Here is a 14,321-nt window from a genome sequence, read left to right as displayed (position 1 = left end):
TTTTTTCATAAACAAAATAATTTTTTTGACATAAAATTTTTAGGCGATAATTAGAAATTTTCCGAAAGAGTTTTCACATTTCTGGGAATTTTATGGCAGTATTGTCATTAAACCCTGTAAAATATTCCAAAATTTAAAAAAAAATGGGCTCGAAAATTTAAAAAAATTTTAACGAATTTTCTAACGTTATCGTGCATTTTTTCTGAGTGTAGCACAGTCACATGTGTGTTGCATGTTCGTTGGCCCGCCATGACATGTTCGAGGAGCAGGAAGTCGTTTTGCGTTTGCCTTGTGCTGGCCACATTTATGAGTTGCTCATGGCTAGAGTTGCCGGTGTGTTGCAAGCGGATTGCAAGTGGCATGCAATGTGCCACTTGCTGCGGCCATTCGTCGCCAGGCCAAAGGATAATACAAGCTAAAGGTAATTCCCAAAGAATGCAACCCTATAGAGTATTAGTTACTAAGCCAGGTCTAGGCTGGCAAATGATGTCATTAGTACCTAGTAGATACAACACGCAATGGCAAATTAAGAAATTAAGTGGCAACAGTTAGCAACTCTGCGGCATGTTGCTGCCGTAGCAACGGCTGATATTGCTGCTGTCCTGAGGGCAGCACGCCAGTCTAATTGCAAGTGGATCAGAGATCCATGCAAATTGTTTTGCCATGCCATGCTAAATTGCTGAGAACTGAGAGGAGCAGTGGGTGATGTTTTGGGCCCAGCTCCGCCTTCCCAATTACAGGCGATATGTATTGCCAATTGACAATCGGGGTTGATCGGAGCCGAGAGCGAGTGATTTATGCACCGGACCATTTAAAGTCCGCGGCGGTTCCATAAACAAATTGTCGCCGTGCTCTCTAAATGGCCATGGCTCTCCGCTGCTGCCATGAAATTGAGCTGTAATTGAATTGCAGTTGCACTCAGGATATTGGGCTCGCTCTGCCCGCTGAACTATGGGGTGAAAAGTCATGTTTTTGGGACAATTATTAAATGTTTCAGAATAGGAAAAATAAGTTTAAGTGTTCTACAAATGGTTGAAGTTTACCCCTTCTTTTAATTTCGAAAAATACAAACGAGTTAAAAATATTGTAAATATTTTCTTTTTATCCAATATAAATTTTGGTTAATTGAATATTTGACACAATTTATTTTTTTAACTTTCGACTATAATAATATTTGTATACCTTTTTTTAAGGACCTTAGAAAAAAATGTAAAATTTCTATACATATGTAAAAATTAATTTTAATGGCAAAATAAGTAGTACAACTCTCATATGTTAAATAATATTTACATTAAAAATATTAATTTGTAGGTAAAAATGTTTTTCATTTCCCATATTTTTATATTTTATTAAAATTTTAAAGCACTAGAATTAAAGCTTTTACCGGCTATATGTGCCACAGTAGGCTAGCTGGCTCATTCGGTTTTTGGCCATCTTGCAATTTATTGCACGGCATTTCACAATTAAAACACCGGCCAGCGAGCCACGTCATTAGTTTGGGCCCAAACAAATATGGCCACTGAGTGTGTTTGTTACGAATTCAAACATTTTTACATTTGTTTTGGCCCGCTGATAATTTGCTAGCTGCCTGCTTGGTTGGTTGGCTTTGCAACAATGTACGTAGTTGTCGGCCCAAAAACAAACAACATCGGGTTATTTGCCCAATCTTTTCAGTTGTTGGCAATATCTGTTCAAATATATATAACACATATATTTGCAGAGAGCACACTTTTCCGCTGGGCTGGCAGTTAGGCAGTTGATCTATAATTACCGAACCTGGGTAGGGGTATGGGTATCCGAAACCAAAGACCGAGCCCAAGTATAAATATCATTGTCAAATGCGCTTTTAATTGATGTCGACAGGCACCGAACACATTGGACAGCCGAGCTGGACACTCGAGTTGCTTGGCCAGGCGATCTGACAAGCTCACATTAGCAATAAAATATCTAATTGGAGTTTTCCCCCCATTGCACTTCCCCGTCGATTTCCCGGCAAAATGAAAATTTCATTTACAACCTGGCCGGGGTAATCGAGACTTTTGTTTAGTTGAGTTTTCTGTTTAGTTTTCTGTTTGTTTTTTTGTTATTCGTTTGTGTGGCTTGTAGCGCTCTATAAGGCGTGATTTATGCCTTCCACTGGAAATTTATTTCGTTTTTAATGAGTAATTTACACAAAATTGCATTAATTTGGCGGCCAAAGCCCGGACGCGCGACAAGTCATGGCAAATTTCTGACATTTCCTTGATTTATGTGACAAAAAAAAAAAACAAAAAAATGGCAACAACCACTGAGATTTTTCCGTAATTGTAATTGTTCAATTTGAATTGGCTTCATTCTTTTGGACGCCCGGCCCCAAGAAAGTGCTGCCAATTAACGCAAACATAGCGGGCAGTTGGAAAACTCGGCGTGTTGCAACGATTTCCATATGCGAAAGCAGTGCAAATAGTCGCATTGCATTGCATTGGCCCGGGGAGATGATTTAGTGCCCCGCCATCTACGGCACTCGCCGGTGCACTTATACGAGTGTATCTGCGGGATACACATTTTAATTAATATGTACAAGCATCACCTAATGAAGCCGCTGGTCCAGACAGGCGGCCAAGACGTGACCAACACGGCAGCCAGGTATTTTTGGTATTTTTACAACACCCAAGCTGCCGTGGAAGGATACACTGAAAAAATCATGGGTTACGAAAGGCCAAAGAAATGGATCAACTTTTTATTTTATTGAGTGACCTCTGGTAAAAAGCTTGGCTGTTGTAGGAAAGCAAATACTTTACTTTTACAGGTTTTAAGATTAATAAGAATTACTACACCCAAAAAATGAATTGATATGAAGAAATGATCGATTTGATGTTACGTGGTAATAATTTTGACATGAGATGCCTCAATTCGATATGCTCGAAATGTAAACCACTGGCCAGGCGTATGTAGTACTATCAATTTACCATGCGCATCTCGATTTCACCTCGAGGTTTTTTTTGTTTGTGTAGAATTTAAAACTGAAATCATCTGGGTAAAAATCTCTTACAGCTTCGAAATTTTCATGTTCATAATAAGATTATTATAAACTAAATTCCTAGGAATTTTCAAATTTCAGCTTATGTGTATTAAATATTAACCGTTTTTCCTGTTTTTATATAATAAAGTAATAAACCTCTCCAATATTTCAGTTGTTTCCAGTGCATCGAGTTAAAGGAAAAGATGGAAGGCATTTCCATAGCGACTGCGAAATGCTGGAAAATGGTGCGAATGCGAATGCCACTGCAAGGTGGCTTACATTATATGGCCAAAACACCTAAGGCCATGATTTATAGTTTGTGGTAAATTAAGAAATTAAAATGCTTTTATGGGCAACTGGCCAATCCGCAGCTTCTGTTTGCGGCTCTAATTCCACATCCACAACCCCTCCCCCCCTTGTAACCCCGCTGTCATTCTGTCGAATTAATTGCCAAAATGTTTGATAAGATTATTTTGAGCATAAGCCGCCCACGCCGAATAGAAAAAAACAACCTGCAGCTCCTGCAGCAGCAACCCAACCACCCCCAATCCGAAAATCATTTTCTTAATTAAAATTTCGGTTGCATGCCAGGCACAAAATTGTGTTGCTCAAAAAGCAGCAAATTGTTGCCAGATATTAATGTGGCTTTGTAATTGGTTTTTCTCAAGTCCAAGTCACGTTAAGTCAATTAAGAGAAATGAATTTTCGTATATGAGCGGAATGGTTGGATGGATTGCGATGGTGGAGTAGCAGTTGCATAATACAATGTTATGCAGTTGTAAATTGAGTGAGAAAACTTCTACAAAGGTAGCCCATAATAAATCAATATAGATTATACAGGTGAAATACTTTAAAATTCAATTTTTTGGATTAATAAATCAACCTAAATTCCCTATAAATATTTCTAACTTGTTTCTTTATTTGATAACGTATTTTTAAAGTCTTTCGACACAGTCTGAATCGCTTTGGTCTAGAAGTATAGCAATACAGCCGCCGAAGAAGAAGATCTCCGTGGAGAAACCTTGGACCACATTACCATTTAAGCTCCATTAGCAGCGCCAAATATTTGAGCACGTTGAGTTTAATTGGTTCCTGTGCTGTGGCAGCAAAGTGGAAACGAAGACGCAACTCGGCGACATGGTAACATGGTTACATCGGTTCAGATCGGATCCACACTGGACTTGGACCCATGTTGCGCCATCCACTTGTTGCCATCGAGGCAATTGCCCGTCCAAATTTGGTCCGCTCTGCGTTTTCCCCGCTCGAGAACAAGCTCGTTAAACGTTTTCCTATTGCAATTGCGCTATAAATTCTACCAAAAATGTAACTAATGAAGTGTTATGAAAGGTGATCATAAATCGTTGACTTCGATTGCCCGCCGGCGAGGAGAAGGGGATCCGGAGATCAGGGAGATAGATCTGTTCTGTTCGGCTCGGTTCAAAACTGAGATGAGTTGGGAAACGAAAGCTCGATTGAGAATCTTGGGTGTGTGAAGCTTATCATAAACGGGAGATTTGCTGTCGATGTCACAGAATTAAGTTCAATGTTTTATACCCTGTAACACGTCAACATGGATAGTATATAGATCTATAAGTAGTTTTTTGGAAGATATTTCCCTAATTTTTCTAAAGCAACATAGGTAGAATATATTATTGTGGCATTCTTGACTCATAATGCAAAAACAATATTAAATTACTAATTTAAAAAAATAATTAACACAATTTAACCCGCTTTAAATTTAAATAATTAACTTTATTTAATTACACTATACCCAAAAAAAATCGATATGAAACGTAGATAGATTTTACATTATTTAAGATCAATTTTAATTTGATATGCGGCCCGGTAAATTTGAGCTGGTCGAAAAAATATTTCATGTAAAGACGATATGGGTTTTGCATGACCTGAAATTGATATAGCCAAATCGATTTTACGTGAACATGCTTTTTTTGTGTGAACATTAAAACTCACCTGATCTATTATAATTTATAATCGAAGGTATTAATCAGTCGACTTTCTAAAGTCTTAAATTTCCTTATCGCCACTTACTTTTGTGCGTATAAGTCACTCTCCGCTGGGGAAGAAAGGAATGGAAAAATTTTAATTCGATTTTAACAGTAGAACCCTCAAGATGTTACCCAAAAAATGGATTCCCAAACCGCTACAGCTACTACTCCTCCTGGTTACCCTAGAGGTTATCCACAAATCCCAGGCAGCTAGTTTCTGCACCAAGGCGGATCAGTGTGCCCTGGACGAGGAGGTAAAACCAGCTGCAGTTCCACCTCCAGTTCAAGCCCGCTACGATCACACGCGCATCTACCAAGTGGAATTGGCCAGTGAAGAACATGTCCGGATCTTTCAGGCCCTGGAATTGGCCAGCGATTCGTGCTCCTTCATGGGTCATGCCCGGCAACCAGGTCAAAAGCTGACCATTATGGTGACGGCTGCCAAGGTGGCCGACTTCGATGATTTGGTGCACAGCTATAATGTGACGCATAGGGTGCTGAATCACAATTTCCAGGCCCTGATCGATGCCAACTATCGCGAGGTGGCTCCGGAAGGAATCACACCCGACCAATTCGACTGGAAACGCTATCATTCGCTGGAGAGTATCGATGCCTGGCTGGGGAATCTGGCCAAGAAGCATCCCGAGGTGGTTACCCTAGTCCAGTTGGGTGTCAGCACCCAGGGAAGGCCCATTCAGGGTGTGAAGATCGCTTTTGACGGGGAGAATCGAACCACTGTCTTCGTGGAGAGCGGGATTCATGCTCGCGAATGGATTGCTCCGGCCACGGCTACCTATATCATCGACCAGCTGGTGAACTCCCAGGATCCGACCATCCAGGAATTAGCGCGCTCCCAAAACTGGTACATCTTTCCCACCGTAAATCCCGATGGATATCGCTACACCTTCCAGGGCGATCGCATGTGGCGCAAAAATCGAGCTCTCTTCGGGATCTGCCGAGGTGTGGATCTCAATCGGAACTTCCCATTTCATTGGAACGTCACGGGAGCCAGTGGAGATCCCTGCCGCTATGATTACTCGGGACCTTCGGCTGGAAGTGAGGTGGAAACCCACGCGATGACTGAGTTCATAAAGAACCGGGTTGTTTCGGAGCGCATACGTACTTTTATAGCGCTGCATAGCTACTCCCAGATGATCATGTTTCCCTATGGACACAGTGCCCAGCGTGTGAATAACTATCAGGATCTAAAGGAGATTGGCCAACTGGCTGCTCAGCGGATCAAGGATGTGAGTGGCAGGATCTACAAGAGTGGCAGCATTTACGAGACCATCTATCCCTCGTCTGGTGGATCCAAGGATTGGGCTCATGGTCAGCTAAAGATACCCATTACCTTCTCGTACGAGCTGCGTGGACCGGCGGATAGCGAGGACCTGTTCATTTTGTCCGCCAAGGAGATCGAACCCACGGCAGCAGAAGCCTTCGCCTCCATCCAAACGATCGTGCAGGAGGCCGGCAAACGAGGCTATTACCAGTGATCTCCAGCCTCAGCTGCACATCCAAATCCAAAGACGACGACGACGACGATGATGATGATAAATGTCGTCTGGCCTGGCAGTTCACATGAAAAACACATTACGCGCCATCGTTTCTTAATGCTAAATAATGATGGCAAAATCATGACACAAAACCTCATAATAATGTTGGTAAATCAAAGCAAATATAGTCAGACTCGAACAACCTTACAGAAATAGTTGCAACTATTACAGTTACGATGCATTGTTATTGTGCACTTGCATTTCGCAGGGGGTCCATTGGTTTTGGGGTTTATTTAGCGAGGATTTATTGGAGGTAAGATGGGATTTTTATGGTATGACTGGACGATATTGGTTGAATTCTAATTTCGATTGGTCCTTTTTTATACACTGATTTTCAGTATTCTTTAGCAACGTATAATTTTTATAATACTATATTATTTTATAATTTTAACTTGTTTTATAAATTTTAAAGCAAAGTTTTAAATCGTAAAGCGGATACCTTTTGTTCAAAAAAAGTTTTTAGTATTTAAAAAAATAAATGCGCGAATTCTTTAGAATATACAAAATGTAAATAAAATAAAGATAAAAAAATATAAAGAAATACGCGAATTCTTTAGGATATACAAAATGTAAGTAAAATGAAGATATAAAATAATATAAATAAATACGCGAATTCTTTAGGATATACAAAATGTAGATAAAATGAAGAAATATTTGTAATTTTTAAACTAGGATCCAGAGTGTATAAAATCAGTGTCCTATCAAATCTTAACTGACTTTGTCAGAACTCAGCCTGGCAGCTGACAGGCGAGTTATGAACCTGCGCAGCCTCGACAGACAATATGCATGTTGCACTCTGGCGCACAACAGCAACATGGACTAGCAACTAGCAACACCAGCAACACATTGCTGCCGACATAGCAGACTTGTTGACGGCAATTGTCGAGTTTTTGTTTTGCTTTGGTTTGGTCTCGCTTTGTTGTTTGGGCCATTATAATATATAGTTAGTAGGAGAGCTATGGCAGCCACACATGCCAGACACTGGCCGGTTAATAATGTTGCTGCTGCGGCTGCTGATGTTGATGTTGCTGGCGATATTGATGTTGCCATAATCACGATCTAATTTATTTACAAATTGTGTTGAAATCATACGTTCAAAGTCGTGTTTAAAAGGTTCTTTATGATTTATGCCAGCGTTGAAATGAACCGCAACAACAATGGACAGAACAATTGCGAGTGGTGAGTGGGGGAAAAGATTTCTCACAGTCGCCGCGATGGCAGAGATGGCCTGGAAATTTGTTTCGTCTGCTTTTATGTGCACCTAATTGATTGGGGCAAGTGGAGGAGCCAGGAAAACCAGGAACTCTCCTACGACCAGCCAGCTAATTTAGATTTATGGCTCAAATCGCAACTTGATGCGTGATGCCGCCGAGACAAGCCGCCTGTTCCTCCTCCTCAATTTGCTCCACCTCCTCCGTTGGTGTTGCATGTGGCCATTTGTCATCGGGATCGAGGAGCGAGGATCGTGTGCTGCAGCTGCGATTTCAGGCCGCTCCAAACGGGCACGAATTCTTTGCGCAAACCGAAATAAAAAGAAAAAAAAACAGAAATAAAATATCTTTCTCCCGCGCTGCTCGCTGTTATAATCTCGCAAATGTTGATAAATTGAACGATTGTTGATTTTCACGCTGCAATTGCTGCATTGCCCATGGGCCGTGTCACTGTGCCGGCTGGGAAATAAACATATCAACATGATAAATACGAGGACCGGGTTATCAGCGGTCCCAGAAACTGGCAGACACACACCGGACACTCATGTTGCCCCGAAGGACAGCCTCATAAATCAGCGCGCAACTGGACAAAATGTGAGCCGTTTTAATCGCTGATTTCCGCTTCACGAGAAATTGAAATAAAATGCGGCAAGGCGAGGCGAAACAAGAAAGGAAGTGCGATTCGGCAAGCCGAAGTTAAGATGCCCTGGCAGTTAAGTGATGATTAGTTGTTGAAATGTAACCTAGATTGATACTATATCTCCTAGAAAATGCATTTGCCATAATAAAATTATTAATTAATTAATATTAAACAATATTCAAGTTCTTTTTAAAATCTCAATTAATATTTAGATTTCCAAAACTGGTGAATTTTCATTAAAAAATATATTTGTGAATATTTAAATCAGCTACTAAGGAACTGTCTAAGTTTTGGACAACCGAATTATAATTTTCTCTTCAAGGTTTTATTATTTTATTGGCTAAATTTAGCCTAGAATGATCCTATATCTGCTAGAAAATGCATTCGCTTGAATTAAATTAATATTAAACCATATTCGGGTTCTTCCTAAAATCATGATTAATATATAAAATTTCCTAAACTGGTGATATTTCATTAAAAAAAATTGTTTGTGACATTTTAAATCAGTTTCTGAGGAACTGGAATAACTATATGCAGATTTACTGGCGTTGGAATCTTTTAGACAACCGAATTATACTTTTCTCTTCAAGGTTTTTGGCAAAACAGGTTTGCAAATCGGACCGTGGCCAACTTTAGGGCCCACCCTCGCACTCTACACTGCACTGCACAAGTGGGTTATTTACTTATGGGTTGTGTTTATTGAATTTAGTTTGTGTTTTTTTTTGTTTTGTTTCTGTCGATTTGTTGTATTTGAGGGCAACTCTCTCAGCTAGTCGCTCATTGGATGAACAGTAAAACTAGATTTACAAAACTTTCGGCTCCGACAGATCGTCGAGGGGCTTGCTGGGCGGCGGGATCTTGTACTCGGTCTCGGGCGTCTCGTAGATCTTCTCCTCCTTGGGCTCCACAACGGACACGTTGTCGGGCAGCGGCTTCTTGGGGCCGATCTTGTTCTTGGGATCGTAGGGCAGCATGATCTTGACCTTGATGCCCAGCACTCCCTGGCGGAGGAGCACGTGACGGGTGGCGGTCTCGACGTAGTCGTTGCACGGATCACCCGAATGGATCATCAGGCCATCGACGAACTTCATCGACTTGGCGCGCTGACCGCGCAGCTTGCCGGAGACGACAACCTCGCAGCCCTTGGCGCCGGACTCCATGATGAAGCGGAGCACGCCGTAGCAGGCACGACGGACGGCCAATCCTCCGGTGAGCTTGTAGCGCAGCGACTCAGCCTGGGCGATGGCGCACAGGCCGCGGGTGGCCACCTTCTCGGCGTACAGCTCAATGCGTCCGGTCTCGAAGTTGAAACGCTTCTGCACCATGGCGGTCAGCTCACGGATGCGGCGGCCCTTCTCGCCGAGAACCTGCTGGGTCTTGGTGGCCATGATGATGATCTCGGTGCGGGAGGGGGTCACACGCACCTCCACGCCGGAGTAGCCATCCTCGGCGAGTTCGCGGGTCAGGAACTCGTTCAATTCGGCCTTGAAGATGCCATCGGAAACGAACTGTGGGTGGGGAAAACAGTTATTACCGATGGGTTCCCTTTTATATTTTTCCCCTATATTGTTTTTGTTGTTGTTTCACCACGCGTTGTTGAGCCCCCAAAGTTTTTGGGACGCCCCACAGCTTTTTGAGGTTAGTTCCGAACGAGAGAGCCCTCGGGTTTTCTGCTCCCTCCGGCCGGGTTTTTCACACAACCCCGGGGAAACAACATAACTGCGGTGACTGCAGATCGTCCTGGACCTTATTCCGGGTCGGTTTTGCACATTTACCTTGCGTTTCTTGGAAATCGGAAGGGTCGCATTCATTTTGACGTCGAATCGGAAACGTGGTGCGCAGAAAAGAAGGAGAAAAGGCCGGTGTGGCCGTGGGATCGCATAATACCGGGGCGGCGAAAAATACTGTTAATACCATTTTTAACCCAAATATACCGAAAACGTTTTCAAACGGTCACGCTGAAACAATCGATTATTCGGATGTATTCTATCGACAGCTATCGATAGTTAATGTTCATGTGCACTGTTAACTACTCTGTTAATTTTAACATTTCAATGAGCGCAATTGAATCATCTGAATTGAATTGAATTTTAAACGAAAGGGAAATAAAAATGTAAAGTGAAATCAAAACGTAAGCTGTCTGCGAAGAATAGATATATAAAAACGACAACCCAAATTGTAGCGGATTTGCCCTATTTCAACATTAATTTTTCGATCGTCAAAATGGTTTATGTTAAATTTATTTCGAAATTCTAAAGTATAAAAAAAAAACAAAAGAGGTATATCCCAAAGTGGAAGGGAAAACAATAATATCTGTAACATTTTAGTTATCGCCAGTACCCAGTATTTACTTAAAAATCAAATTAGAAAGTAAATTTGAAATTCTTCTTAGCTTGCTTAAAATTTTAGACAGTAACTATCAATAATAAATCAGTTTTATTGGTTTTAAGTTCCCTGAAAGTTTTCAACAAATAAAGTGATTTTGAAATTGCTGATTTGTTTTTGTTTTTGATTTTTCAGCAAGTCAACAGCTTTGGGAATAGTTACTGTTACTAGTTATAGTCGCTCTTATTATCTGATATTGTGGATCAGTGTTTAAAATGCTGCAGTCCAAATAACACAAGAGAGAACGCTATAGTCGGGTTAATGTCCCGACTATCTAATACCCGTCCCTCAGCTAAAGGGAGTGCGAGGGAGATGGATATACATATACCATTTTGATTTCGCAAAACTTTTTAATGAATGGTCCGATTTAAAAAATATCTTCTACATTTCGAAAATTGCATTTATACTTCCGGGAAATCTTTGAAGGTGTGGGCTGAAATAAACTTGGGCTTCGTAGGAGGCCCAAGAATATGTGTGGGAAAATCTCAACCTTCTAGCTTCTGTAGTTTCCGAGATCTCAGCGTTCATACAGACAGACAGACAGACGGACAGACGGAGAGACGGACATAGCTAGATCGACTCGGCTAGTGATCCTGATCAACTGTTACAAGATACCCTTTTACTCTACGAGTAACGGGTATAAAAATTTGTTTAAACGCGGACAAAGTCATGGCGAGAAAGTTCGTATATTTATAAAAGCGGAGGGAAACGAAGAACACATATAAACCGTCTTAAGACCTCTGACCTCTTTTAAATCCATAAGTGGAAATAACTAGTATTGTAAGTAAACCAAAAACACAGTTTAGGGGAAACATTTAATTGTATTTCGTATATATATTTGTAAGATAACACTTTTGACCACGACTTCAGCACGACATTTCTTCAGTTGGATAGTTGAGAGTTGGACAGGTTCGAGCTGTGCTCCGAATCGGAGGATGGCCCGGGATGCAGGGGCGCCTGCTGCTGGTGCTGCTGTGGCGCCTGTTGCTGCTGCTGGGAATGGGCGTGGGGAAGGTGCGACGGCTGCTTCGACTGGATAGCAGTGCCCGATTCGTAGTTGATGCGAATCCACTGTCCCTCGGTGTTCTCCTTCCACAGTGTGACATTGTTATCCCCACCGGTGACGGCCAGAATGTTACCGGTGGTGGACCATGAGATGCTCCACACGGCATCGTCGAATGTGTGCAGCACCGTCGATGTCCACTGTGTCAGATCCGAGTTGCTGCTCCACACGATCACATGGCGATCCTGCGAGGCCGTGGCAATCTGCGACCTGGGCAGGCCGATCGACGGCGCCCAGGCCACGTCGCGCACCCAATCGGAGTGCGCCTCCAGTCGCTGCTCCTCCACCCAGCGGTCGTTGTCCTCGCGCCAGATCTTCACCAGATTATCGCATCCGCCGCTCACCAGTCGCTTGACGGCCGTCGAACGCGAGGTTACCCGCTGATCGAAGGCCGGATCCGGCGCCTGGGCCGGGCACCAGGATATGGCATTCACGCCGATGGTGTGGGCATTCGGTATCTTCTTGGCATCCCACACGCCGTACTCCGTGTTGCAGGTCAGCACCGAAATGGAGCCATCCGAACTGGCGCAGGCCAGCACCAGTCCGTACTCCGATGGGGCGAAATCCACCGAGTTCACCGACGAGTCGTGGTTGCTGTATTCGTATCTGAAATGTGGCAGGCACAAAGGTTAGATGTGGCAGTCAGTCGTTTAGTGATAACATCAGTCCAAACATATGTATGACATATGTAGTTTATGTTTGGGGAAAGGCGGGTGTAGGCTATTTGGTACCCTATGTTTTATAAGGATGTACAATTTTTACAGCACTTGTTAAATTAATTTCAATAAACTAATGGAGTTTCCTAGAACTGTCTTAAAAATATAATCATAATTTATAAATTTTAAATATTTAATTATAATAATTAATTTAAAAGTCGATTAAAGCAAAAATTATCACAATCTGTCGAATAACATTTATAAATGCATCTATCATTCATATTTTGCAGATTTGGTTTTTTTAAATATTCAGAAATCAAATGTTTAATTAATAATTAAGACAAATGGATTCAAAAACTGAAAATATAAATTTTGTTAAATGGGTCGATTATAATAAAAATTATCACAATGTTAATCTATCATTAATCTTTTGTGGTTTTAATTTTTTTTAATGTTTAATGTTTTAGATATCAAATATTTAATAAATTAATAATAAGGACAAATGGATTGAAAAACTGAAAAATATATGTTGTTAAATGGGTTATAATAAATAGTATCACAATTTGTTGGATTTCGTTTATAAATTCATCTACTTATCATTAATAATTAAGCCAAATAGGTTGAAAAACAAAAGAAATAAATTTGGATAAATGGGTTAGAATAAAGGGTATCCACTAGTCGCTATCCCCACCCTCTTGTTTGTGTGGGTGTGCCCTCTGCCCGCTGCCTGTGTGCGTTTACTTACAGCTTAGTCCAATCCCGGGGCGATGTGGACTTCCAGACGATCACCTTGCGGTCGTAGGAGCACGAGGCCAGGATGTTGCCGAACTTGGGATGCGCCCAGGCCACCTGCCACACGGGTCCCTGGTGTCCCTTGAGCTCGGCCAGCGCCTTGTTGTTCTTGCGCGAGTGGAAGATGCGGACGCTGCCGTCCGAGGAGCAGGTGGCCAGCAGCAGGCCGTAGAAGTCCAGCGCCGCGTGGTGTACCATGTCCTCGTGCTCGGTGTCGATCTCCTGCAGCAGGCTCACCATCTTGCTCGAAATCTGTTGGTCCGGTTGCCAGGAAAATTAAATAAATGCAAGTCGTGTTTTTTTTCCGGCGCTTGACGTGGAACCTGGACGAGCAGAGTGACCAGATTGCCCACTGGTCACACTGGTCTAGGGATGTGCGCGTGACTCGTGCCTAAATCGTGACTACCTATTATCAAATATTGATATAAAGATGAAAGCGTATTAAATAAAGAGAAACATTTAAGTTTTCTTATATGGAAATTACTAAAATTTAGTTTCATAAATTCATACATTTTTTGTAAATATCAGGGAACGTAACTGTTATAAGTTTTATTTTAAAAATCACACTTTAACAGTTATTTTCTGATTTGTAAAGTAAAACTCAAAGAATAACTGTTATTTTTTGAGTTTTATAATAAAAGTTGACAAATAACAGTTATTCGTCGTGATCAAAATAAAACTCAAACTTGATTTATGGCGATTTTGTGGGTAAACAAAATTTTAAAAAAATATAGGTATAAAATATGCGCGGTTGCCTTTTTTAACAAATTTTTAGTAAGATATAAAAAGCACGGGTATTATGTTTTTTTTAATTATTTCATTTTTTCAAAAATGTCAAGGGAATAACTGTTATTCATAAAAATCAAAAAATAACAGTTATTTTTTGAGTTTTATTATAAAAATCAAAAAATAAAAATCATTACGGATTTGTAAACTACAATGGCTAATAAAAATTGTGGTGCATTTAAAAAATTTTTAGGACCCTTCTAAGTGCGTGATTTTTTTGTATGA

General features: G+C 41.3%; 3 protein-coding genes across 3 annotated transcripts; 1 reads left to right on the top strand and 2 right to left on the bottom strand.

The window, feature by feature from the left end:
- The first annotated feature begins 5,064 nt into the window (after positions 1-5,064).
- Positions 5,065-6,737, top strand: LOC108069812 (zinc carboxypeptidase). Its single transcript, XM_017160054.3, has one exon. The coding sequence runs from the start codon at positions 5,133-5,135 to the stop codon at positions 6,501-6,503; it is 1,371 nt and encodes a 456-aa protein (XP_017015543.2). The 5' UTR covers positions 5,065-5,132; the 3' UTR covers positions 6,504-6,737.
- A 2,352-nt stretch (positions 6,738-9,089) lies between these two features.
- RpS3 (ribosomal protein S3) lies at positions 9,090-10,342 on the bottom strand. Its single transcript, XM_017160056.3, has 2 exons — positions 10,190-10,342; positions 9,090-9,922 (listed from the first exon to the last, which is right to left on the bottom strand). Exons 1-2 carry the CDS (start codon positions 10,223-10,225, stop codon positions 9,218-9,220), a joined length of 741 nt encoding a protein of 246 aa, XP_017015545.1. The 5' UTR covers positions 10,226-10,342; the 3' UTR covers positions 9,090-9,217.
- A 1,258-nt stretch (positions 10,343-11,600) lies between these two features.
- Positions 11,601-13,659, bottom strand: Sec13 (secretory 13). The gene is made up of 2 exons (XM_017160055.3): positions 13,264-13,659; positions 11,601-12,468 (listed from the first exon to the last, which is right to left on the bottom strand). The coding sequence occupies exons 1-2, from the start codon at positions 13,548-13,550 to the stop codon at positions 11,682-11,684; spliced, it is 1,074 nt and encodes a 357-aa protein (XP_017015544.2). The 5' UTR covers positions 13,551-13,659; the 3' UTR covers positions 11,601-11,681.
- Positions 13,660-14,321: the final 662 nt, after the last annotated feature.

Source organism: Drosophila takahashii, chromosome 3R (assembly GCF_030179915.1).
Source record: "Drosophila takahashii strain IR98-3 E-12201 chromosome 3R, DtakHiC1v2, whole genome shotgun sequence".
Taxonomy (NCBI): Eukaryota; Metazoa; Arthropoda; class Insecta; order Diptera; family Drosophilidae; genus Drosophila; species Drosophila takahashii.
The sequence above is the reverse complement of the archived record's forward strand: the minus strand, read 5'-3'. Positions and strand labels throughout refer to the sequence as shown.